General features: G+C 52.0%; 7 protein-coding genes across 7 annotated transcripts; 3 read left to right on the top strand and 4 right to left on the bottom strand.

Moving 5' to 3' along the window:
• Positions 1-692: 692 nt before the first annotated feature.
• Positions 693-2,314, bottom strand: M430DRAFT_122583 (hypothetical protein). The gene is made up of 5 exons (XM_024861851.1): positions 2,227-2,314; positions 1,806-2,117; positions 1,325-1,726; positions 947-1,246; positions 693-887 (listed from the first exon to the last, which is right to left on the bottom strand). The coding sequence occupies exons 2-5, from the start codon at positions 1,983-1,985 to the stop codon at positions 792-794; spliced, it is 978 nt and encodes a 325-aa protein (XP_024720360.1). The 5' UTR covers positions 1,986-2,117; positions 2,227-2,314; the 3' UTR covers positions 693-791.
• A 1,564-nt stretch (positions 2,315-3,878) lies between these two features.
• Positions 3,879-4,436, top strand: M430DRAFT_19818 (hypothetical protein; the record flags this gene model as incomplete). Its single annotated transcript, XM_024864162.1, has 1 exon — positions 3,879-4,436. The coding sequence occupies one exon, from the start codon at positions 3,879-3,881 to the stop codon at positions 4,434-4,436; it is 558 nt and encodes a 185-aa protein (XP_024720359.1).
• A 2,008-nt stretch (positions 4,437-6,444) lies between these two features.
• Positions 6,445-9,038, bottom strand: M430DRAFT_103125 (hypothetical protein; the record flags this gene model as incomplete). Its single annotated transcript, XM_024860845.1, has 2 exons — positions 6,445-8,937; positions 9,006-9,038. The coding sequence occupies 2 exons, from the start codon at positions 9,036-9,038 to the stop codon at positions 6,445-6,447; spliced, it is 2,526 nt and encodes an 841-aa protein (XP_024720358.1).
• A 5,096-nt stretch (positions 9,039-14,134) lies between these two features.
• Positions 14,135-14,887, bottom strand: M430DRAFT_72306 (hypothetical protein; the record flags this gene model as incomplete). Its single annotated transcript, XM_024869523.1, has 1 exon — positions 14,135-14,887. A coding segment is annotated over one exon (753 nt), but the record flags the coding sequence as incomplete, so codon positions are not given.
• A 459-nt stretch (positions 14,888-15,346) lies between these two features.
• On the top strand, positions 15,347-16,726 carry M430DRAFT_103881 (hypothetical protein; the record flags this gene model as incomplete). Its single annotated transcript, XM_024860889.1, has 2 exons — positions 15,347-15,425; positions 15,483-16,726. The coding sequence occupies 2 exons, from the start codon at positions 15,347-15,349 to the stop codon at positions 16,724-16,726; spliced, it is 1,323 nt and encodes a 440-aa protein (XP_024720356.1).
• Positions 16,727-17,090: 364 nt separating this feature from the next.
• On the bottom strand, positions 17,091-21,190 carry M430DRAFT_141295 (hypothetical protein). Its single transcript, XM_024862704.1, has 6 exons — positions 20,832-21,190; positions 19,722-20,193; positions 19,436-19,647; positions 19,008-19,389; positions 18,274-18,958; positions 17,091-18,226 (listed from the first exon to the last, which is right to left on the bottom strand). The coding sequence occupies exons 1-6, from the start codon at positions 20,910-20,912 to the stop codon at positions 17,509-17,511; spliced, it is 2,550 nt and encodes an 849-aa protein (XP_024720355.1). The 5' UTR covers positions 20,913-21,190; the 3' UTR covers positions 17,091-17,508.
• An 827-nt stretch (positions 21,191-22,017) lies between these two features.
• M430DRAFT_28572 (hypothetical protein) lies at positions 22,018-23,849 on the top strand (the record flags this gene model as incomplete). Its single annotated transcript, XM_024865799.1, has 3 exons — positions 22,018-22,414; positions 22,468-22,766; positions 22,815-23,849. The coding sequence occupies 3 exons, from the start codon at positions 22,018-22,020 to the stop codon at positions 23,847-23,849; spliced, it is 1,731 nt and encodes a 576-aa protein (XP_024720354.1).
• Between the last annotated feature and the right edge of the window lie 855 nt (positions 23,850-24,704).

The following is a 24,704-nucleotide window of genomic DNA, read 5'->3' as shown; positions in this document are numbered from 1 at the left end:
GAAGGGGGATGCTTGATCCGGTAGAAAGGGGTGATCAAGTGTATCAGTCAGGCAAGACGACAACGTCACTCACAACTGTACATACATTTCACCGCAGCAACAACGAGTATATGAGTAACATGGTCAGGACATGATATGTAGGAAATTAATTTCATTCACCCGCAACAGATCATATGTCAGCAATTGTGGCAGAAGAACGGCTACAGAAACCACCGCTCACTCTGCAAGCATCAGCCCCCCCAGAGCTTCATCATGGTACACCCCCCATCGTTTCCTGTTCTCCCCCCACACGTGTCAGAGAAAGCCAAGCCAAGCCAGTCGAGCTGCACAGACAAAGTAACATCACGCAGAGGCTCCCTTGCTTATCGTAATCTCATATACGCACAAAGATGCCCCATGGATAAACCAACCCAAACCAAACCGAGTCGAGAAGAGTCGAGAAGCCCTGCCTCTCCTTGTTCGCGTTCGTTCAAAGTTCTTGATCGTTCCTGGCAGTCAGGTTCTCATTGGTCGTATTAGTGGTAGCAAAGGAGATAGGTACATTCGGGATACGTCGTCGTAGGAGCCGCAGGGCAATGCACGCGCAATAGATATGTTTGTTTAGGAGAGGTGATCGAAATCGAGACACGTTCGAATAGCTGCAAAAGTCGGGACGATCGAGAGGTATGGAAACGGCGGGTCAAGGAGCGCGAGGCGGATACTTTGTTGTAAAGACTCGAGAGGAAATCGGAAAGGTATGCTTATCTGCGTCCGAACCTGCTATACACAAGGAAGTTCGTAATTGCTCATTTCTACTTCTTCTGCTTCCTCGGAGGAGTGACGGGCCTGCTGGCACCAAGACCACCGCCGTAAACGTACTTTTGTTTCTTCTCCGCTGGTTTCAGAATCTGCGACGAGGAGGGTTAATTGATGTCCAATCACCGGGTGGACCGAGGTATCTACTAACCTGGAACGAACATAGCAAGCTCTCGTCCACACTCATCATCGCTCCGGCATTGTCAAACTCGCCGCAGTAGTTGGGAGCACTGAATAGCGTAACCAACTGCCGCTTGGAGAAAAACTCGTAACCATCCTCGACAACCTGATGAGCTCTGCATATCAAGTCCATATCATGCTTCTGTAGGAATCGTGAGACGACATCGGGCCCGAAGGTGAAAGAGACACCCCGGTCGTTTTCGCTCCAGCCGGTAATATCCTTGTCTGGATCAGACCAGAGGAGATCGCAGAGCAGACCGCAGTCAGGGATCTGTTTTTATCAGCAACGGCTCAGGCCATCCCTCGGACCGCCGAGGGCTGGCAAGAAAAATGAAATACGCAGACTTACATCAGTTGGTCGCATGACGCGGCGGATCTGCTCCATGGAGTTCAAGTCGGGACTGAGACCACCATGCATTGTGAAAATCTTCTCGTCGATGATCGCCGCAATGGGCAAGCAGTTGAAGCAGTCCGTGAAGGTCTTCCAAAGCTTGATGTTATACCGTCTCTTGCACTCATCGTAAAAGCCATAGATACGGTTGATGGAAGCGCATTCATGGTTGCCGCGCAAGATGAAGAAGTTTTCGGGGTATTTGATCTTGTAGGCGAGGAGCAGGCAGATGGTCTCCAGTGATTGCTTTCCTCTATCCACATAGTCTCCAAGGAAGAGGTAGTTTGCTTCCGGTGGGAAACCACCGTATTCAAACAGGCGGAGGAGATCGTAATATTGGCCGTGGATGTCACCACATATCTGCGAGCACGCGATAGCAGTCAGAATGGGGTCCTTCGAGCTGGATTGGGTTTGCTCGCGGGGGGGGCAGTATGCTTACCTTGATAGGCGCCTCAAGTTCCAGCAAGATGGGCTGAGAGATGAATATTTCACGGGCTTTTGTGCACAGATAACGGATCTCTGCTTCCAAGAGCTGCACTTGTTTGCCTGGGCGGCTACCTCGGACTTCCAACAATCTGTCGATTATGGAATCGAGGTCTACATCATTCTGATCCGCCATTTCTTCTGTCCGCAGGGGGGAAGAAGGTGACGGGGGTGACGTTGTGGTTTCCGCAGTCGGTAGGGTATTGGAGGAGAGTCAGTTCACTGGGTTGGATACTCGCGGTAGGAGGACTGTGATCCACTTCTCGATCTGGGCACGCGTGGAGCATTAGCAGGAGGTTGAGGTCGGGGGGGAGCAAATTTCAAGGTCGCGCTGGTTTATTTTTATCAACACGGTAGGCAGGATCTGCAACACGTACAATGAAGGGATATCGGCCTCAATGGAGCTTTCTACAGAAAGCCGGTCGGTTTTAAGCTCTGCTAGACTGCGCAGGCTCTGTCGTCGAGATGAATGAAAGGTTTTGAGGTCGAGGAGGATCTCGAGGTCTCAATCTGCCCAAAGCGAGGGTGACGCGGAGGCTAAATTGCCAGGCAGTTCTTCGCAGGTGTCTGCTTAACGGGCTCGAGCACAGAAGGTGCGTAGTAGCCGTCCGCTGGTATGGGTTTGGGGGTGGCGCTGGTGTTTTTTTTTTGTGGACTCGAGGTTCGAGGCTTGTTGAGAAGTTCCCGAATTCTTGGTGTTTTCTCCGGCACAAGCGCGCTCTCGTTTATCGCCTTTTGAAGTCGGACTTTGCTGGGGGGGTGTGGAAGGAGCAGGACCCTTTATACACCGGAGACGGGGGGGATGAACGAAGACGGTGACGATGGGGGGGGGGAGTCAGGAGAGTCGTGCTGGAGGAGAAATAGATTTGGGGGTGGGTGGGAGAGCGAGAAGAAGGTTTGCTGGGAAGGCTCTGGCTCGGGGTTGGTGTAAGTAGGGAGGAGGTAAGTAGCGCAAGGGGGGAACGGGGTTTTAGATTTTGTGCTTGTGGGCAAACGGGGCCGCTGCACTGGGAATGCGAAGATGCCCACCGTCGTGACTCCGCGGGCGGAGAGAGGGGCCGGTTGACTGGCAGAAGGGCCAATGAATGTGTATATGATCAAGACGGCGGATCGCTCAGGAGGTTGAGGTTGTGGTTGTGGTTGTCGTCGCTGTCGGGGTTGGGGGCGCGGAGGAGAGGAGCGCAGAGCAGCAGATCCGTGGGAGGATGCGGGATGCGGGATGCGGGCGTCAGCTTGGGTCGTCTTTGTAGACTGATGAGAATGATCTCTCTGCCCGAGCAAGGACACACGGGAAAAGGCAAAAGTGAAAGGGTTCAAGGCGCAGAGATGCCAGCTGCTTGGCCGTGGGTTTTGACTGCTGCCCCGTTGCCTTGGCTTTCTCCCGCCAAAATCTGACGCGGGCGCGGAAGGCGTGAAGCGGCACTGGATTTACGCGCTTATGCAGCAGATTGCCTCGCTCTGGTCCTTGCTGCTTTTACCTCGCCGCGCTGCCTTGAAGATATACTCCGTAGACCCTCCTGCTCCGTTGCAGCCACCTCCCCAGGGATGCTATTTAAAGAACTTCACCACCCGTGACGAGCGTCGGTCCACTCTGCCAGAGCGAAAACTCCACCACAATACGGTCTAGATGCTCGTGTTATGATCGAATGGCCCTCCCCGGTGCATCATCTTGTCTCCTATTGCGAGCCGCTTAGAGGGGTGCGTCCATATACGCTGCGTATATCATGCAGCCCCTGAGATAACCTTGTACAAATCCAAGGAAAGCTCCCAACAACATTGCACCGGACCGGGTCTCAGGGGAACGAACGTACGACTGCTACAGAAGTTGGAATGCACCTGCGACCTTGGTCCTGGATCTACCAAGTGGTAGGAGAGCGGGCGGCTACAAGTGAGACATCGCTTCTTTCATTTCTTCCAGCGAAGACTCGGCTCAAGGTTTCTTGACGGCCGTCGAGGTGCTTTGATGTCAAGACGAGAACCAGGCATCTATCTATTCCTCCTGAAACACAGGCAACAGGCATTGAGCGGCATGTCTGGAGATGCTCTTTGCAGGAATTTTCCAGAGCAGTCTACATTCAAGATCCTGAAGGGGTGTCGGCGACGGACATCGTTACCCCTCAATGTTCGAAGGGATTCCAATCTCGATGCTCGTGATCCTCCCGCTGCAAGACCCAGACACAATCAGCGTCATGATGATGTTCCTGCAAGTGCTCTCATTACTCGGTTCCAAAGTCGAATGCACAGGATAATCTCAGATCGCCACCCCACGTTCGTCCCTCTCTATACATCTACCCCGCGGTACCAATCAGTTCCGTGGAAAGCAAGCTGCTACATGGATTCGCGCTCCCGGGAGACCCAGGAGGCTCCTTTTCCATATCCTATAGGACCTCACTTGCATACGACACAGCTCATGTGGCTCTCGAAGAAGCGGAAATCGTCGCCTCCTCTCCAGAGCCTGATCTCGGGTTGGAGATGTCTTTCCCGCCAGACCGTAGCTACAGCACGGGTAGGTACAACGGATCCCACGTTACATGGGCAGAAGGATAAGGATCCTGCTCTCTCGCCTCTCGCCGACTCGCGGAGGTGAAAGATCCATGCCGCTGGATACCAACTAGCACGCAGCCTGTTGATCTCTAGCATCATATATCTGTGCACTGCATTGGAGTAGCTCCGCATCGCTGGCTGGGTTCTCGACCCTGTTAGCCATCCGCGGGGATGCGGGGAGACAGACTCCAGAGTTTATGTCTAGTGGGGCGACGATGCTCGTGGCCATGCTGTCGGCACGCGGGGGGGGGGAGCAAGTGAGATGTTTAGGCCTGCCCATCCATCTCTTTCCCTTGTCCTTACCCTAACAATCGTAAGTCTCTTCAGAGCCTCCTCGCTATGGGCGAGGTTCGAGGGGCGGGGGGGAAGAGGCATCCGAAGTCCTGCGATGGTACCATGACGCATGCCGAGGAGCATTTGACACCATTGCACGAGTCATTAGACTCCCGTCCGCACGCCCTCTCACCCTCCTCTTTTCCTGTTCCAGGCCTCCGATCCAGAGCCCGAGGTCCCCCAATCACCCCAAGCTTTCGGACCCCAAGCTTGACAGACCGAGGTCCCCCGGGACCGGCGGGCTGTCCCTGATACCCAAGAGTCCTGTCTTCTGTGTTGTCCCTGACAAGAACATTGGATCCCGCCCGGCCCGGATGGGGTCCTACCGAATTTGAGTATGCTCCGGTGATATTTACAGCAGAGCAACATATAAACTAGGACCGGGACCAAGACAAAGAAAGGATCGCGCCAAGGAGGAGGTGAGTGTACTATATAAAGTACCATCCCCCCCTTCCTATAAGGAACATACCATCATCACTCCCACCACAACACCTCCAGAAATCATTTCAACTCAATAGTTACCTAGCTAGGTACTTATCCCCCAATCCAACCCGCTAACTAATAAAACAATAAACAACCCAATTCAATTCAACCCAACCCAACCCAATTCTTCTCTTAAGACCCCTCCCTCCTAACTAACCAACTAACCTACCAACCCTCCCTTTTCCACTCCCCTACCTACCTACCTAGCTAAAATCATTAATTTCAAAAGCACCACTTACTTGAATCCTTAACTATCTGGACTCAAGTTTTCTTTGACAGAGAGAAGAGAACCCCTTTTATTTTATCCTATTTATTTATTTGCTACCTTACCTTATGGAGTAAACCCCCTGTTTGCTTGATTAAAGAGAGGAAGGGGTTAAGGTAGTTAAGATCCTCGCACGGACCACCCATATGGGGAATAAGGCGGGGAGTGGGCGCGGGGTCTTCTTTTGTCTACCCACCCTACGTTATCCGAGAGTTTTATCAAGCACTACAACATCGCACACTTACATCGACATCACGCGAGCACAAGCTTGACGGTGTATAATATATCATGTAGCAGCCGTAGAAAGAGAACCTTTCATTAATCTCTTGCCTGCGGGCCTACTGAATTCAAATCAAATCAAATCCCACCTCCCCCGCCACCACCAGTTTAATACAAATGCAAGTCGTTAACGTCAGCAGAACGCCCAGCCCGATAGAACCTGTAGACCCCCTATTTTACAAATCGAACATTAGAGAGAAAAAAAGAAGAGAGAAGCCAGACCCCAGAACATGAAAAAAAAAAAGACTTTCAACAGTGCTACAATCCGTTCCCCTCTTCCTTCCATCCATCCCAGATCTAGCTTCGTGAAATGCACCCCCCCGAAACATCATGATGAACGTGGTTTGGCACACCCGCCAAAGAGAGATCACATCATGAGGGGAAAGAGAATTAAAAGAGCAGATGACCGCCCAACCCTCGCTATGCTTGATAAACTGACGAACCGAAACCAATGCGGAAAAACAATCAAAAAACACGCAAACATGCCCCAATGCAAACATCCCGAGAAAAAGGGGAGAATCATATATACAATGCAATCTTAAAGACGAGGGTATCAAAAAAGGTTCGGCACAGCCGCAGGTGCTGCCAAATGACAGAGACATTGAGAGCATAGAAGCAGTCGAATCCGATATGTACCGTTTTCGTGTGGAAGAAATCCTGGTTCTCAAAAGCGGCTTCTTCACCAATATCATCAGCCCAATGTCCGGCCGCTGTGTATTGTTTGTAGACTGGCTGCTCGAGGCGTGGTTGGGCTCGGCCGTATGGTGCTCGCAGGACTGAAATCTACGCCATTCTTTTGTGGGTCCCACGCTTCTTCACTCAGGACACTCAGCCATCCGTTTCCAACCTCGTTGCGAAGAGCTTCAATTTTCTTCCTATAAATTTCGCCACTGATGCTCCAGTCTTGAGGATCCGGATTAGACGGTGCTTTGATAGCCGGAGGATTGTAACTAACCGTCTCGATAGGCGGTAATCGAGGGGCTACTGAAGTATCAATGCGTGGCATTTCCGGCTGGTTCTGAGTTTGCCTCGGCTCGGAAGGCGTATATGATTCGATCGTCCGAGTGGCTGGGCCAGGACTGATACTGTAACTAACATCTGACCCGGCAGCCGCGGCCATGGCTTCTTCCGACGAGAACTTTACAGACGGCTTCAGCATACCTGGCGAGGTGTCTGAAGTTGAAAGGTCTACAATGCGTCGCTTGGGTGTCCTCTTCCGCCGCCCAGAAGCGCTTGAGTATACCTCACTTGTAGTGGTTTCAAACCCCGGTCGTTCTTTGCGAAGCTCTGATGGCTCCTGAGTGGCAGGATATTCGATGATGGGCTTGTTGGTATTCAATGTAGGAAGATCAGAGTTCGGTATTGGTGTTTTGATGATGGGCACATTTGGACGTTGCGCTACACGTTCAACCAGTTGCCGTCGTTCGGAATAGCCGGGACCATAAGCATCGATCACGATATCCTCAGTGTAGCCAGGCGTTTTCCTGAAAAGATTGAAGATGGTAACTCTATACCCGGAATGGGTTCGGGTGAAGGGGTTCCCAGAGACCCAGATCTCCCGTATGTTAGGGAGACCAGTAAGCCTTGCGAGCTCCGTAGGATCATTGATTTTATTGTCTCGCAAATCAAGTCTTTCCAATGGTAGGAGGCTCTCGATACCGGCTATAGATACAAGGCGGTTCGATCGCAGATTCAGGGCAGTGACAGCTGGTAGAGGGTTCCGTTTCAAGGAACGAAGCGAATCAATCATGCAGTGTGATAGGTTCAGCGCTCTCAGGGCCGTAAGGGAGGACAGGCAATCAGGGACTTGAGAGAATAGATTCGAAGACAGGTCCAGGGAATGGAGGGTATTTGCCAACGGCGCAAGGCTGGCTGCACATATTGATGTAAGGCTATTATCAGCAAGGCTAAGATGCTTCAAAAACCTCCACTTCGATGATGGCAAAACGCCCATGGCCAGGAGATTGGACGAGCTGCCGCGCGGGTTGTACAAACCATCCGACATACTCGAATGAGAACTACTCGATCCAGATCTCTTGACTTTGTAGGGCGAATTTCGCACATGTCCATGGGTCGAACCAGTTCGTGAACTATTCGGCCGTACAGGCGAGTTGCTCCTCGGTCTTGCTTTCGTTGGAGATTTCGAGCCATCAGAACCAGACCGTACGAGCAGCTCACCTCGAACCTCGGCGTCGTTGATATGGCTGCGCTCATCTGGGGATCCAGGCGCTGAATTTGAATGGACTAACACTGCGTGTGGCAACGTCGGGCTTCGTTTCGGGCTCGAAGACATGGCCCATGTAGTGGTTGGTGACGATTGCGCTTTTGAAGAACGCCGTCGCCGTCTGACCATATCATCGAGCACTATGTTGATCAGGAGGTCTGCTGGATCTTCAACACCCGCACGCTTGACTGTTAAGGACCTTAACTGATCCGCAAGTCGGTCCCAGCCAAAAAACTGCCGAATATCAATGTCACTAATCTCCAGGGCACTAACGTTCTTGAATGCATAGAGAGGAACTGCGCTGTCGAATGGAAATTCCTCATAGCCTTCGATCAACCGTGCTCGCCGATCTGGGGCGAGCCTTAGACACGGGATCTTGGTGAAGGCGGAATACAGGTATTTCAAGTCCGCCTCGATAGCTGCCTTTTGTTTCTCGGTTCGGGCAGCGGCGCCTCCAGAACCAAGGCCAAAGTTCGCCCACAAAGCGGACATGCCAGACATTACACTTCGCACACTGGATACCGAGTGGATGGATCCACTATCAGAGCCTCGGCCTTTTGGCCGCTGTGATTGACTCAAAAAGGACACATAGTTGGCAGCAGACGTTTCATGGAGATTCTCTAACCGCACATTCATGGGACCAACCTGTATGCCAAGCTCTTCAAATCGGGAAAGGAGGTAGAACAGATGATGGGGTGTCAAGGCAAGTTTGGCAGGCTTGATATTATGTGAGGCAAAAGTTAAGTATGGGAGGGAGAGAGCTGCTGCGAGAGTGCTTGATGTTGTAGAGGAGGACGCTGAGGATGGAGGGTTTGTGGTTGTTGGTGACCCGGGGATTGCGGATCCTCCGACTGCCCCGGACACGCCTTGTGATGATCCATTTTTAGGAGTCTGCTGTCGACGTAATTGCAGGGCATTGGCAAGTGCTTTCTCGTGTGTCCGAACAAAATGGGCCAAGTTCTGTAGAGGGGGATATATCAGCTATGTGTTGACGAAGAGGGATTTTCGGGATGGCAGGAACAGCATACCTTTATGAAGAACTGCCCGTCCTCGGTGTCCATAAGACTATATCCCTCCGGCGGGACCGAGGCGCAGAAATAAAAAAAGCTGCCCAGTACCTTGTAGAAAGAGAAAGGATATTCGTATGCGGTAAGAGAGGAGATATGTTTGTCGGAAAGGGAAAGGGTGACAGCCTGCTGAGCAACACGTTAGAAGCGGTTCTAATTTTCAAAATGGAAAACATGAAATGAGCGCGTAGCAACACATCATGCCTTGTAAGGAGCTGTGCTCCACGATGCTCTGCTCGAGCCAGGCTGCAGACGCGGCCGCGCAGCCATTATCCTTCGAGATACCAGCGGTGCAATGAATGCAATGGTCCGCTCGAGGACGGACAGAGGCGTGCCGCGTATGTGACATATCACACAGTGCTTTGACGCACCTGGAGGGGGTAGAGAGGGAAACAGACAGATGGAAAGAGCTCAACATACCTCACACTATACCTCCTATCGTGGTCGTGCTGGGCACCGAGAGCAGCACAGCTCTGTAGGCACTCGCACAACGAAGCAGAAGAAAGTTCCAGGGGAGCGGGGGGGAGAAATGAAGAAAAAGGACCCTCGCTATCTGAAGGGCAGAATGCTGCCGCCGACCTCAGATGGTGCTACGGGGGGGCAGCAGGAGGGATGGGGCTTCACGAATCACGACGAAGCTGGTGCATGCAGGATGGGATGCAATCATGCAAGCACCGAGTACCGTACAGTACAGTAGTCGTAGTGGTAGTGTGTAGTCGCGAGAGTCGGCTGTCCGTCTCGAGGTGAGCGAGTAGTAGCAGAGTCCGTCGTGAGGGCGGCGGGTGCAGCAGTGGCTGCAGAGCAGGCCTGGCGCTCCACTTTTGGGACCGGGATATGTTAGTGTAGGATGGATGATATGCGTCCAGTGTCCACTGCCCAGCGTCGTCGGGGTCCCTGCTCATACAGGGCAAGCGCAGAAGAAAGGCAGAAGAGGTCGGGCGGCCAGGGATCGAATAGTAATGGTCGTCGAGGGCACCGGCCGCACAGCAGCGAATGCGTGGGCGGGAAGAGACCCAAGAGCCAAGACCCACGACGGGATGGGTATAAATTGAGGTGTGGCGCTACAGAGACAAGTGACAGGCGCGAAGCAGGAGAGAGGCCTGTCTTGTCTCAGCGAGCGGGTTGCAGAGACTCAGATGGGATGGTGAAGTGGTTCTGGTGGTTCTTCTTGAGGTGGTGGTGGTGGTGGTGGAGCCTGCGGGTGGGAGGGAGAAGGGGAGGCGGCTCTTGTCGATGCATGGATTATTGTTTGCTCTCGAGAGGCTATTTATTTCTACGGAGTCCGGAGTCGACCTTACAGGATGCTAGCACTACTAGTTCTCCTGTATCGACCTGTGCTAATCAAACCGTACATTAGCACTGCAGCACGGCACGGGGTGTATTATTGCTGTTTATTGATATATACTAAGGTACTTGATGATTGTTGTTATGAATCCCGTCCCGTCTCTTGTTTACTTTCCTCACTGTACTGTATTGTAAGGTACTGTAGGCGACAGGACCGCTGAACTAGAAGGTGGCGCGTAGCCGAAATTCGGGGTTCGGTCGGCGGGAACAGGGACCGTCTGTGCGGGGCCTCCTAGGGGGTTTTTATCCTTAAAATCCCGTGCTTTTTAGGCTCTTAGCCCTGGGCGGCATGTATATATCAGGTATATATCGCCCTGTCTTGCCCGATTAGGTATATTTTGTATTATCTAATGTTTAATTACCTTATCTCATACTAGCGGCTCTATCATACCTGAGGCTACCTGAGGCTACTCCTGCTAAGGCATCGACCATTCTCCCTTAGCTGCTATCAACACCAAAAGCCCCTCGCCCATCACATCACATCACGCTGGTCCACCCTCTTCTCCTTCACCATCGTCACGAGGAGGAGCAGGAACACCCACGGGTACGGGAAGTGCAGTAGTACTGGAGCAGGCGTCGTCAACGACCCGTGAGAATCAAGATTGCCTCCCGCTCTCCCAGCCTGGTTGGTGCGTATCATCCCTGGTCCACACCTTGAGACACCCCCACCACCACCATCTCCTTCTCCATTGCACCACCAACGGGCGCTTGATCAGCGGCCCCCCCCCCCCAACCCCTCCGTGGGCAAAGGAATGGACCTCCAGCCGCAATCACGAACTAATAATAATATCACAGACAGTACTAACAATCTACAGGACTCTGCACTTCGTAGATTTGGCCTAGGAAGAGACGCAAAGGTTGCAAATTTCCAGCCGTCGTCCAATCACATCCTCCAGGTTCGCAACAGACATCCGCCCCTTGGGCCTTGGCTGTGCGTGTGCCCGTTGCGGCGTCGCTTTCCTCTTCCTCGCGGAGCTTTTCATATCTAATCATTATTCTCCTCCTTCACCGCTTCAACGTCAAACGCGAGCACGCAACGCCTCACCCACACCCACCACCTCTTTCCTGTCAATGGCTACCCACGAGTCAGTATACCTTTTCCATCGCCAGTGCTGCATCCACATTCGAGAATACCCATCACGAGCAGTGTGATACGAGGGACCGGCGGTTCGAATTTCGCAGCTTCACACCCGGCTCAGAGGTCAGATGAAGGCCTTCCAATCGATAGCTTCTAGTATACATAACTCTGTACTGTCATTTCTCTCGGGATCATATGAGCCATCTCTCCCGAGACCCGTCTTGGCCTGAGGTCTACTCCGCATAAACAAACGTGTGGCTGGTGCACAATTCGAGTGAAGGTTTCTGTCAGTTATCATGTGGCTTGGCCTGGCCCTCCTCAGTCCCATGGTTACTATTTGCTACTGCAGCGAACGACTAAAAAGGAAGAGTGATACACTCGATGACGTTCCTCGTGCAGCAGTGGTCCGACAATGCATTGGGAATAACCCACCTAGGCTGTAAGGAGGATGCCCAGTGCAGTTCATACTGGTCATGTGCTGCCATCTTGGGGGGGAGAAATCTGCGTGTGCTCAACCTCCCGACATCCATCCGACACATCTTCTACACTATACTGTAGGGCCTCTCCTTTACGCTCAAAAGACAACGTGCCTGGCCACCACAGTCAGATATCCTTGGCCGTTCCAAGCTTGCGAGAATTAGGTAGGTATAGACCTTGGAACTCTACAAGAATCCTCGCCCGCGCTCCGATAGAGCCGAGAGCACAGCGGTAAGGCTTGCCTGCTTTTCCTGTTGCTATTTTCAATCCTCTTTTTCTCGATCTGATCCTCTATACGTTGAGTAGGTACAGTATACATGTTGTGACACCCTCAGACACCATGCTCTAACCCTATGCGTACACATGTACAGTACCGTACTTGATTAAGCATTTAGGACGGTTCTGTAGATCTTGATCTTATCAGAGGATCACACTGCGGTCCCAACCGTGCACCTTACTGACTGCGCAGTGCATATCACCACGCTACTATGCTGTACTATTTCCTGTAGCGAAGGGAATCCTGGCCCCATGTGCTCTTCACCACCACTGTACTGAAGTTTGGATCACGAGAAGAGCGTCCTCGGATTGGTCCAGGATCGACGCTGTTCACCGACTGTTTCAATTTTCAGCCCGACCACCATCGCCATCAGCGACGATGATTGAGCCAGTAAGTGGGGTAACAGTTCTATCTCGTCTGTCAACATTGTCAAGTCCGATGAGTCTTGTCAATCAACCATGGATTTAACACCATTCCAGCCATATCCCCGCCCCCATCAGACGGATCATGACATCCTCTTCTAGAACCGCCAAGCCACAATGTTTAATTGGCTTGGTGGGGGGGGGTTTTCGGCAATCATCGAAGGGCAGACCTTCCATACTAACTACCGAAGTTGGAATTGACATATCTGTTCATGAATCATTTGGTCCTTGGTGGTATATTTCCATGTTTCTACATCCCTTCTACCCCTCCCCCGCAACCAGACTCAGCAGAGCCCGCGCCACACCTGTGCAGCACCCGTGATCCGAGGTCAGCCTCGTGAGCCTCATCCGGCTCGTTCCTAGAGTCATGTCCAGTCCAGACGCGCCTCGGTGTAAACATCAATTGTCTCATAGGCCTCCGCACACGTGTCAGAAAGGGGTTCCCCCTATTCTGTTCGTCTGTCTCCTATCTATCTGTCGCACCCGAGCATCTTTTTTCCCGCCTCTTCCTAATTTCCCCCTGTCCTTCCAGCCTGCTTTCTGGTTCTACTACATCTGCATACAATCTGGACGACCATGCAGTCGAGCTAGATATGCAGATATACTTGTATGGCAGGAGGAGTGCCGAACTCAAGACGTCTCATTTATCTGCTTTTGCCGCACTTCAAACAAAATGAGAAACATGGTAGCGAAACAGTCCAGATGTCGTTAACGAGGGTGACTGCGGCCTCCGATGTCTCCAAGTTTCAAGAGGCGACTCGAGGCTCGTTGATGTTGATCTCCCTATGAATTCCCCTTTGTAAATTCTGTTCACAATCCGCGGGAGCCTCTGCATTCCGCGGAGGAAGACCCGGCTCTCCGGTCTCAACAGATGGAAGACAATGCAGCTGGTTCTCGAGCTTTCATGTTTCGAGATCTCGAGGGCCTGGAGAAGGCATATCTGTGAAGTGGCTTTTCTCCCCAGCCTTAGGTGACTAGCTAAACGTATTCAGGCCCTCTTCCAGAGTTCGCAAATATCTGTATGATTCCCAGAGGCTGCGGATGAGACAGGTATCCCACGATTTGGCAGACCTCAAAGATGATTCTCTTCATAAGCCTAGAGCAGTCTCTTGCCCCATGCCTCTTTCTTTGACGAAGCTGTCACATAAATTCCTCAAGCGTTTCCTTACCCGGAGCTCTCGAGATTCTCTTGGGAGTCGTTATGGGCCCTACTTGTATATCTACGCTTTTGGAAATGCCACTAATAGGTCTTGATAGCGCCAGATTGCACGAAGGGAACTGACAAAACTGAACGTAACACAGGTGCCATAGCGTATGTTGGGGAATTGGATTCTGACCAGCAACTCCAGACCTGTTGCCATACACTTCAATAACCGGAACTGGGCTATCTGGATCGGCTGGGTCAATTCCATCCACTTATAGCACGGGTAGCATTTCTGTAGTTTTACAAGCTAATTATACAGCGGAGATTATCATCACATCAGACCTTCGGCTTCAGCGTCGCTAGACGATCCAATGCCTTCCCGCCATCCAGTGCCCAGCCGCCGGTGATATCAAGTTTATACATCTTGCCATTGGCCCCCACCTTCACAAATCCCTCTCTTGTCCACGTCCTGCCTATGGCTTTGAACAGCGAGTAGAAAGCCCTGCTCATGTGCCTGAACGGCGCACTTAGGATATGCGACCGCTCGTACTCCAGCTGTTTCTGTCGTTCGGCCTCCTCCTGCATACGCATCGCATGCACCTCCGCGGGCGACAGCCGCCTATCCACGGGCCGGACCAGTTGCGAGTCCATGACCAGCTGCTCGGGCTGGATGTACAGCTTGCGCGCCGGGAAGAACGGCACGGGGAACATCTTGCGCAGCTCAATCTCGATCTGGAGCTCGGGGGTGCCCGAGGCAGTTATGTTCTTCCCCGCGGCGGCGGTCACAGTGGGCACTTTTGGGATTGCAGTGATGGTCCTGACGATGCGGGAGGGGCCGAGCATGAGCCAGGCTCCCATCGCGCTCATCCCGACGCAGATCGCGCCGAACGCGATGGGGACCCAGGTCGAGAGGCCCGGGGGCGGATTGAGATAGCTGGACCAGAAGTTGAACGCGGCATAGGAGAAACAGAAGGCGGCGCCGGAGTAGCTGGAGATCAGAAAAGCAGTGTGCGACGGAGCTACGTATAGGAGGGTCGGGTGCCCCTTCTGGGCCAAGGTAGAAGCGTACGACTGGTAGGTGGCATTTCGGGGGGCTGCCGGCAATTTGGTTGGGGTAGAGGCAGGTTTTGTAGTCGGGGCACTCTGTTTAACGGCAGATGGAGGTCGAGACTTCTTCAGTGCTTGGAGTGTGGATGATGAAGTGAAGGATCGCGGTTGTTGACAGCTCTTAACCTGGGAGAAGATATGAGGATTTCGGAGTGGTTCGAAGGCGCATCGGGGCCGGAACAAGAGCCCTCTTGAGAAGGCAGGCATCTAAATACATTCCATTAGTAAATTGTCAATTGGTCTCCTCTGCTGAGGCTGGTGTGTACCTTGGAAGACAATCTCGAGGTCGGCGGATATGTCGTCGTCCAAGAAAATTATAAGCTGTCGGCGATCGGTGGCCGATCCCCCTGCTAGCGCGTCCCATCTATTTCTCAACGACTGGAGGAACCTGGGGACATCGGACAGCGCCCTCCATCCCACACAGCTCAATTGAGCGTTCATCCCTAAGCCAACATGGCATCTTTTGCGTCGGCTTGCCGCTTGTCGGTGAGGCTCTCAGCCAAACAATTGCGACAAGATGCTACCTCGCGAGGTGAGTGAGATGTAAAGGAGCCTCATCTCGCGGGACCGCTGCTGACCCCAGGAACAGGATTCCGGACCTCTGCGAGGAGTCTCGCTGCTCAGAACTTCACGATGCCGGCCCTTTCTCCGACGATGACGGAGGGGAATATCGCCAGCTGGAAGTTCAAGGAGGGAGACTCGTTCTCCGCCGGGGACGTGCTGCTCGAGATCGAAACGGACAAGGCCTCGATGGATGTGGAGGCGCAGGACGATGGGATTTTGGCAAAGATCATCCAGGGGGATGGTAGCAAGGGACTTAAGGTCGGAACACGAATTGGTGTACTCGCAGAGCCGGGAGACGACCTCAGCACTTTGGAGATACCAGCAGATGCCGGGCCAGCCGCAGCGCCGCCAGCGCCCAAGGAAGAATCGAAGGCGGCCCCCGAGCCAGCATCAAGCTCAAAGGCAGAGGCTTCGAAACCCTCGAGCCCCGTACCTTCTGGGACGCCAAAGAAGCAGACATATCCTCTCCTACCATCAGTTCAGCATCTCATCCATGAGCACGGTCTCGACGAATCGGCCATCGACAAGATGACCCCTACGGGACCCAATAATCGTTTACTAAAGGGCGACGTCCTCGCATATCTAGGCTCCATCTCAACCTCCTACCCCGCTGAGCTCTCCAGCAGGATTGAGAAACTCAGCCACCTGGACCTCAGCAACATCAAGATCGCCCCTCCAGCGCCGAAGCCCGCCAAGGCCGCACCCCCACCAGCAGCAGCAGCAGCAACAGCACCCATCATCGAAGATCTCGAAGTCGCCGTCCCCATCTCCCTGACAGCCGTGATCGAAGTGCAAAAGCGTATCCAGAGCACGCTCGGCGTCTTCCTCCCCCTCTCCACCTTCATCGCGCGCGCCACCGCGCTCGCGAACTCCAACCTGCCACGCTCCAAGACCTCCCCGCCCAGCGCCGACGAGCTCTTCAACCAAGTCCTCGGTCTCGACAAGGCCACCCGAGCCAAGGGTTTCAAAGGCAATTTCCTCCCGCAGATCAGCGCCTTGCCCGCGCGCTCTTCTCCCGACCCAACGAAAAAGGCCTCTACTGCACCCGCTAAGAAGAAGAAGGATCTCGATATTATTGATATCCTCTCTGGCACGACTAAGACGCAACAAGCCCGTGCTGCTGCTGCTCCCAAACCCCTCCCCGGCATCTCGGATTCGGTTAATGTGTTCAGTGTGAAAGTGCCCAGGGGCGATGAGAAGAGAGCTCAACTCTTCCTTGACAGGGTCAAGACCGCTCTTGAAGCTGAGCCTGGGAGACTGGTGCTGTGAGCAGAAAGCTAACTAGCTAGCTAGGTGCTGGAGCCTGGAGAATGGGGTGTATGTTATAGTAGTAGTAGTAGTAGTAGTAGTAGTAGTAGTATAACTTGGGTACCTTACCTTACCTTACGTTAAGAAGAAGTAGTTTTAGAGAAAGCAGCGAGAGACGCAAACGATAGACATATTACCTATTTAAAGAAATATATCATCCCCTATGCAGTCACGTCTCTTCATTCACGGCCTGCCCCTGTTCTTAATTTTATTTACAGATACCGATGTGTTTGTTCATCTTGCTTTTCCTTTTTTCCATTTCTTTTTCTTTTCAAAAAAAAAGATTATTTACGGTCACTAGGTATGATATAGATAGATAGGAAACGTGCATAATATTTTTTATGTATTTTTTATATCTTTTGGGGGGGTATCCTTTCGTGTGCCTCGTCCCAGACCCTGCCTGCTACTCCTCCAAATAAATACCAGGGGGGTTTATTTTTGGGGCCGGGTTGTTTTCGGCACACATACATACTTATATATATATACATGAGGGGCATCTCTCCAACAATGCGTGATATGCTGTTCTGCTCTTTCCCAGAAAATGAAAAAGGGTGGGGAAGAAAAGCATGTCCAACTTCATTTTAAACTCCGCGAAGACGATCAGTTCAGATTAGATCAGCTACCGTTCCGTTCCCATGCCCTGTCGCCAATATCCCGTACATTCATTTCCTCCTCTTTTTCCTTCCGTGTTTTATTTCATTTTACTTTTTTGTTAATCCAGGAACACCCAGAGCATCCAGCGCCTAGAGAACATCGGTCCGGAATCCATACATCGGCACGGCGCTGTCGCTGATACTTTGCACATCCGGCCCAATGCCGGGCATGCCGAGGCCTCCAGGTGTCGTCATGCCGTTGCCGCCGGGGGTGGTGAGGCCCGCGCCGTTGGAGTTGGGCCACTGCCACAGCATCTCGAAGTCGATCTCTGCGTCGCCACCGAGCGACTCGTTGCCATCGCTGCGCGCGAGGTCGAAGAACGTGTCCCAGGAGCTGTGTCCGTCAAGCCGGTCGAGGAGGCCCGGGGCGTCCATCTTTGCATCCCGGGCCTTATCAGAGCTCTGCGCGGGGGAGGGGAGGTCGGTTGGAGCGAGAGGGTGGGGACTGATGCTGCTGTTCGGGGGCTGTCCTGGTGCGGGGATAGCGGATGTGCCTCCAGGAGTCGTCGAAGATAGGTATACGTCCCCCATTGGAATGTTGTTTTCGTTTGAGAGTGACATCGGTTGGGACCGCATCTGAGATTCGGTATCTGGATTTAGGTTTTGGGGTACGGTAGCTCGCTGTTGGACAACTAAATTGCGGAAGGACGTGAGTATAAAGTGAAGCCGGCTAGCTTGTGGGTCGTGTTCAGCACAGTATCGCATTAAGTTAATCGCGTTGCTGACAGAGCTATCGGGGGTGACATGAGGATAGAGATCGGAGAATTGGCTCGAGAGTACAACGAGCGCCGATGCAAATAAGAAATAACTACAGAGAGTTAGTTATGTGTTCTCATGTCTATTCGTGGAACTCACATGACAAAGGGATTTCTTCGAGGTAAGTATCCACCTTCGAGAGCTTGTTGCACCAATGTGATGCTTTGACAACTTGCAGATACACAGGCCTCCCCGAACCTGTCCATCCTTGAACCGACTCCTTGTTGCTTTGCCCCAATTTCTCTTCGTTCTTGCTCTTTTTTATTCATTGCAAAGAGGAAGAACGGTCTGGTGAGGAGAACGACAGAATGGCAATGAAAAAGATAGACGTGCAACGTTGCAATACCATCAGCAGGATTTACTCTCGTTGATTGACTGGGGTGCAGACTGGGATCCAGAGTTTTGGGCCAGCCCTTGCAGTGATCCGCAATTCCTTGCGCAAGTTTTGTGGAGATCTTCCGTTGTGAATATACCTTGTCGAGAATAACGCCAATTGTGCGACAGCTACGGACTGAAGCTTCGAGGCCAAGCCCATCCGTGGAATCCGTTGCAGAAGTGAACGTCGCTTGATGAAATGGAGGCTTCTCTCCACTTATGAGGGGATCGCCTGAGCAATCACTATCCCGTATGGCTGTTGGACGACCCAATGATGCGGATAGGAACCGGTCAAGGACGTACAGACTCCGCCACAGATTCCGCCGGACAGTTTGCTCTGCACGGGAGAAGATGACCATGGTCTCTGCTCTGTGAAGTCCTAAGGCAAAAGCGGAACGTAAAGCCATACCTTCGAGCCTCTTAGCAAGAAGTCGGGTCTAAATCAAGGGATGCCTTACCAGAGTATGCATAAGCTGCATTTCTTTTCGACACCGCGAGCATATAGACTGATATAAGCGTAAGAGCCTGTATACTCCAAAAACCGGCATCTTCGAAACCTGTAGATGGATCACTGAGGTGTTTCGCATCTAGGTAGAATACCGCAGCTCGGTCTACTGGATGGACCTTTCCGTCACTTCCAATAGAGACTTCACTCCGCAACTTCTGTATTATTGCGTCTTCCGGTGTGCCAGGCTGTGGTGCCGCCATGACAAGTCCAATGGCAAACGTGAGATGTAGAAGACAAAGCCAAGACGGATCCACGTTCAACGGGTCGGTATAACATTTTTCGAGGCTAGCGAAGAAGGCCTTGCGAGGGAACACCTCGATGAGGCCATTAGTCTAATTGGCGTCAGCAATAACTCAAGCTTCAAGCAGAGCCACGCACATTAGTAAAGAATGAATCAACAAGCACATTAGCAGTCTGCCTATCAGGTAGAAGGTGGGTGCGGCGTATATTAGGAGGTAAGGTGATGGTGTTCTCGACTATTTTGAGCCGCCTGGGGTCCATGATGAACGGGTTCCCGGATCCCGCAACGCTCTCCACATAGGTGCGAATAAGCTGTAGAAATGACAACGTAGCAGAATCACCGATGTACACTATGAAGATTAGTATACTGCGGGGTTTTTACAGAACTACGAATTTCTCCCGACACGGAGCTTTGGTCACTTACAGACTCGGCCAGTAGGATCCTCCAGTAATCGAGGATTGCTCTCAACAATTGCTTCTTCGTCCTGACCACTGGTACTGGTCCCTCGTGACAGTAATTGATTTTCTGGTGCTGGGACATCTAGACCCCGCTTCTTATTTTCTTGCTCCTCTAGAGTGTGATCTACGAACACTCCGTCATATTGCTTAGCAGGGCCCTTAATGCTCGAAGTACCAGCTTCCGTGGGTCTGTTTGAAGTCTGTGCTGGGAGCTCCTGCTTAGACACCCACTGCTGCGTCTGCGGCATGTACGGAGAACGTGGCAGTTGAGACTTTGCCTCCGTAGTCCTATTCAGGGAGGTAGCTAATGAACTGCCATACTGATCTGTCATTCGACGCTTTGAAGGCTGCGGTTCATCAGGTTTACTCTCGGCTGTACCATATGTGCAAGGCGAGTTCCTTTTTGAACATGTATTGCAGGGTTGCAAGCCATTACACTTGATTCGGAAGGTTAGCCTTGGATGCATCAACTGGGTACTTTTGATAGGACAAAACCAAAAAACTTCATCTGCGTACTCGGGACGATGACATACCCCGAGTTCAAACTGTGTGGCGACACCACACGCAGACAGGTGTTCGTCAATTTACAGAACTTGCTGTGAGAGCACAGTAATAGGCGCACCAATGTCGCAACCAAGGCGATGGAAAGAAGATTGAACAACAGGCCCGTTTCCGTAGGGGAATGAGGAAGGCCAGTCACATGACACAGCCTATCGAATTTGCAGCTTTTGCATGATAAGATGCGGAATATGATGCTTCTCCAGAGGTAGATGCCAATAATAGATCACAGCCAACGAGATAGAACGACAAGCGACATGGGAGGTGCAGCAGCCGATGATGGTTCATTGGCAATCCTATCAGTCTTCCGCAACTGAGCGGATAGTGAAGGCCAGGGCAGCAATCAAAGATCCTAAAGCCCAGACATTTCATGTGGCAACAGGAGTCTCACTTGGGAAGTGGTCGACCAGTGAGGACGGCAGATATAAAAAAAGAAAAAAAAAAAAAAATAGGAGGACTTGAGGCAGGTGATTGTAGATCTTGACGCAGAGTTGATGGAGGAAGGCCGGTCTCTTACCTTCTGTTTCCTCCGCTTACATGCATCGCAGGCCTGAGCAGTGCGTTGCCGCTTCTCAGGATCCACCTTAGGACGAGTCATGATGCTCTCTTTCAACCATGCTGTACGCGCCCGTGCGATGCGTGATGATGGTCTTTGCTCTCCTTTGATGGGGCGGGGGATCGGCTCAGAGCCTCAGAGCGGGGACTTATACCGGACAGCTACCACTTTAGGAGAGGGTGGTTGATGGAGGGTTCGGATGAGGGCTTCGGGGGAGGGATGGGAGGTGGGGGTGAGAGGTGAGTGGTGGGTGGTGAGCGGCGAGTGGACGAGCGGGTGAGGTTTGGAGGTGGCGGAAGAGGGTCTGACGATAAGTGAAGGGATTCAATGATAATCATTCAACGTGAATACGTCGGTCGGTCGGTCGGGCATTGTCACTGCGACATGGGTTCGGACTTTTGCCGGGCCGGGCATGACTAAGCCAGTGCTAGTGCTATCGGATCGGGGCTTCAGCTTCCTAGGTACCTAGGTACCTGGTACCTTACATTGTATTCATTCCTCCATTCCTCCATTCCTGCATTCCTACTGGTAGAAAGTATCCATTTACTCCGGAAAGGCGACTTCAAGAGCTTCTATCTACTCTGTTCGCCTTTTTCCTTTTCCCGCCACTCTTTCGTACAGTCCCTGTTCCGACATGTACGCTGCTCCAGCTTCAGAATGCTCGAGGTATCCGAATCAATATCCTCTGTACGTTTGTCTCAGGCCGATCAGCTGGATACAGTCACTGATCGACTGCAGAGTTCTGGCCAGTCTCGAGTGACGACCACGGTATTCTGATCAGGATGACATACCCCACATCTCCTGGCAGGCTGGTGCCCCCCCTGCTGTGCGGCGGAAGTACTCGCCTATACCCACATCGTCGGATGGATCGTCGTCAACCTCTTGACCAGCCGTGTTTGACTATTGACCCTTCTCTCCACTACTCAGTCCAATGATCCTATCCTCCAATCCGACCATCTCGGAAGAAGAGCCTCGGCAACGGTCTGTGTGACAAACCTTCGGACGCTACTCTCTCGCCTAGGGTCTTATCCGTCCGATTACCATCGTTGGGCGATCTCAATAATCTTAGATATATAAGGCTACATTCCGGGCCAGCGCTTCAGGATGCCTCTCCTCAATCATCTCTCGGTGGGGCAATTGGGGGAAGATGGCTGTCACGGTAAATGGTCACGCAAATGGCTCTCATACGGGCCCGTATTCGGTGCTTGAAGGTGCAAAGCAAGCCATTGCAACCCTCAAGAAGGTTGCTGGCGATCAGATCCCACCTCAGATTCTCAAGCATGCCGAGGACGTGACCTTTACCACTGCCACGGATGGGACGCAGGTCTATTTCCCGTGCCCCTTCAAAGAGACCGAGGCAAGTGTAGCGTTAAAGTCGATTGAAGCAAGCGCGGTAGCAGCAATTGCGGATTTACGCTATGGAGAGAAAAAGAGGAAGATCGAAGTCAATCTCGAGCAGACCGCGTGCTTCCTATTCTCAACTTATATTGCCACGCTTGGCGGGCTGGGAAAGCAGGATCCAGCTGTGAAGGCCAAGTTGAAGAGTAGGCCAAGTGCTAGCATGGTTCATGCATCGACTTGACTAACTCTCGCCCAGACACGGATTTGCTCCAAGCACAATCGAACCTCTACCGAAGACTCTCAGCAAACCTCTATGAGACAAAGAACCCAGGAGAATACTTCCATATCCATGGGTCTCTCGAGGCAGGCAAAACCCTGAATATGATCGGGCTAGAGGCCTATCGGCCAGATCTCACAGACTACCGAGAATGTATAAACACGATTGAGAGCCATGTTAAGAAATTCTCGGCAAGTGAGTTGGAAGAGATGAATGCGAGAGAACGACAGGCGGGGGTTACCGCATTGAAATGGGAACAATTCAAACAAACAAGCCATGTGAGTAATTCTTGAGAACTCGCAATTTACAAATCTAACAACTCGTAGGGAAAGACACTTCTCTCCCTTCCGCCCTGGCAAGTAGATCGCCTCCAAGACGCCTCGCCTCCAGCTCCATTCCCCGCAGCTGAAAATGCGTCTTCATCCAGCAAACCGCAAATCCTCTCCGGTATTCGCGTTCTCGAACTCTGCCGGATCATTGCTGGACCAGCTATGGGCCGTACACTCGCCGAATACGGAGCCCAAGTCATCAAAGTCACCTCTCCCACCCTCTCCGATGTTCCCTTTTTCCAGGTCGATGGGAATACCGGGAAGCACACCGTTGACCTTGACCTCAAATCCCCTGCTGGCCGCAAGGTGTTCGAGGAGTTGCTGCAAACCGCCGATGTCATCCTCGATGGCTACCGGCCCGGAAGTCTAGAACGACTTGGGTACGGACCACAGCAGATTGCTGATCTCCTAAAGGGAAGAGGAAAAGGCATCGTCTATGTAGCAGAGGACTGCTTCGGCTTCCAGGGCGAATGGGCCCAACGTCCCGGCTGGCAGCAAATCGCCGACTGCGTCACGGGCGTCGCCTGGGCGCAGGGTGAATTCATGGGCCTGAACGAGCCCGTGGTTCCTCCTTTCCCGATGAGTGATTACGGAACCGGCTGCATGGGAGCGATTGCCGCATTGACCGGTCTCTACCGGCGAGCCACAGAGGGCGGTAGTTATTTCGGCAAGGCCAGCCTATGCCAATACGACATCTTCCTCTTGCAGCTAGGCCTCTACCCGAAAGACGTGCAGGAGCAGATCCGTCAGGAGCACGACGCGCGCTTCTTCGAACTGCGCCACTCCGACAGCGTGGACGAGGTTGGTGGCCGAGCCTTGAAGAGCATGAAGAGAGTGCACCCGGAATTATTCGACGAGAAGCTGATGCAGAGGGCATGGAGCAAGGCATTCAACGACGAGATCTGCTGGTGTCGCAGCCCCGTCAGCATCGAGGATCTGAGAGTCGGGTTCGAGCGCGCGAGCAGACCGAACGGCTTCGATCAGCCCACGTGGGATAACTGGGATGTTGACCGAGCGGTAATTGATGGTTGATTATTAGCGGACGATACTCATAGTAGGTAGCATTTATGATATAGATATAGAACTAACGCGGGTACCTAAATAGAGAAAGAGAAGAGAAAAGAACACACACATATACCCCATCCTCACTACTTCTTGACTGTTGTCATCGTATCATTGTTCGACCAATACTCTCAAAGACCCCATCTTTACAATTACATTAAATCACACCCCCCCCCCTTTTTTTTTTCAGACAAAAAAGAAAAACATAATTAAAGAAACCAATCTTCCAACCCTTCTTCACTCTAACGCACTTTATTTACGGTGAAGCAATGAATATTATCTCATCTGCGTTGATGTTATCAGATCTCGATATCCATATCCACCCCCCTGATTTTCGATTTTCGGAAAAAATAAAGGGGGGGATGGTCTTCTACCAATAATCAAGAAAAAACCAACTAACACCTCATTTCTTGAACACTGCGTTAGACATTAGGGATTTCATTTCATGTTGGTTGGTAGGATGGTAGTAATATCACAATCAATCAAATCAGTTCTATTACCTTGTTTTGCTTTCACAAAATCCGAGAGTTATATAGGTAGGTAGGTTTTCGAGTGATGTGTTATTTTGCGGAATTGGCATTTGGGTATCTTATGTATCTTACATGTGCTATTGCATCGCGTGGTAACGAGGTATGCGGATGCCAACAACAGGGAGATGAAAGAGAGAGCAGACGAAAATGACCAAACCAAACCAAACCAAACCAAGCGTGCCACGATGAATAAATACCCTTCTTGCTTTCGTACAAGGATTGATTGGACTTGGGCGTTTGAGGAGTGCACGAATGGTATGGAAGAGAAAAGGAAAAGAACTCTGACAATATGGAA

Source organism: Amorphotheca resinae, assembly GCF_003019875.1.
Source record: "Amorphotheca resinae ATCC 22711 unplaced genomic scaffold M430scaffold_7, whole genome shotgun sequence".
In the NCBI taxonomy this organism is placed as follows: Eukaryota; Fungi; Ascomycota; class Leotiomycetes; order Helotiales; family Amorphothecaceae; genus Amorphotheca; species Amorphotheca resinae.
This window is presented reverse-complemented; position numbering and strand designations above follow the sequence as displayed.

Excerpts from the sequence above, each read along its gene's own strand:
- M430DRAFT_141295 (XM_024862704.1), bottom strand. The coding sequence starts at position 20,912 with ATGACTCGTCCTAAGGTGGATCCTGAGAAGCGGCAACGCACTGCTCAG. Across the intron at positions 20,194-20,831 it reads GTAAGCGGAGGAAACAGAAG|TGTAATGGCTTGCAACCCTG; the intron begins GTAAGAGACCGG and ends TTCCGAATCAAG. Across the intron at positions 18,227-18,273 it reads CGAAGAAATCCCTTTGTCAT|TTATTTCTTATTTGCATCGG; the intron begins GTGAGTTCCACG and ends AACTCTCTGTAG.
- M430DRAFT_122583 (XM_024861851.1), bottom strand. The coding sequence starts at position 1,985 with ATGGCGGATCAGAATGATGTAGACCTCGATTCCATAATCGACAGATTG. Across the intron at positions 1,727-1,805 it reads AACTTGAGGCGCCTATCAAG|ATATGTGGTGACATCCACGG; the intron begins GTAAGCATACTG and ends GCGTGCTCGCAG. Across the intron at positions 1,247-1,324 it reads GCGTCATGCGACCAACTGAT|ATCCCTGACTGCGGTCTGCT; the intron begins GTAAGTCTGCGT and ends TGATAAAAACAG.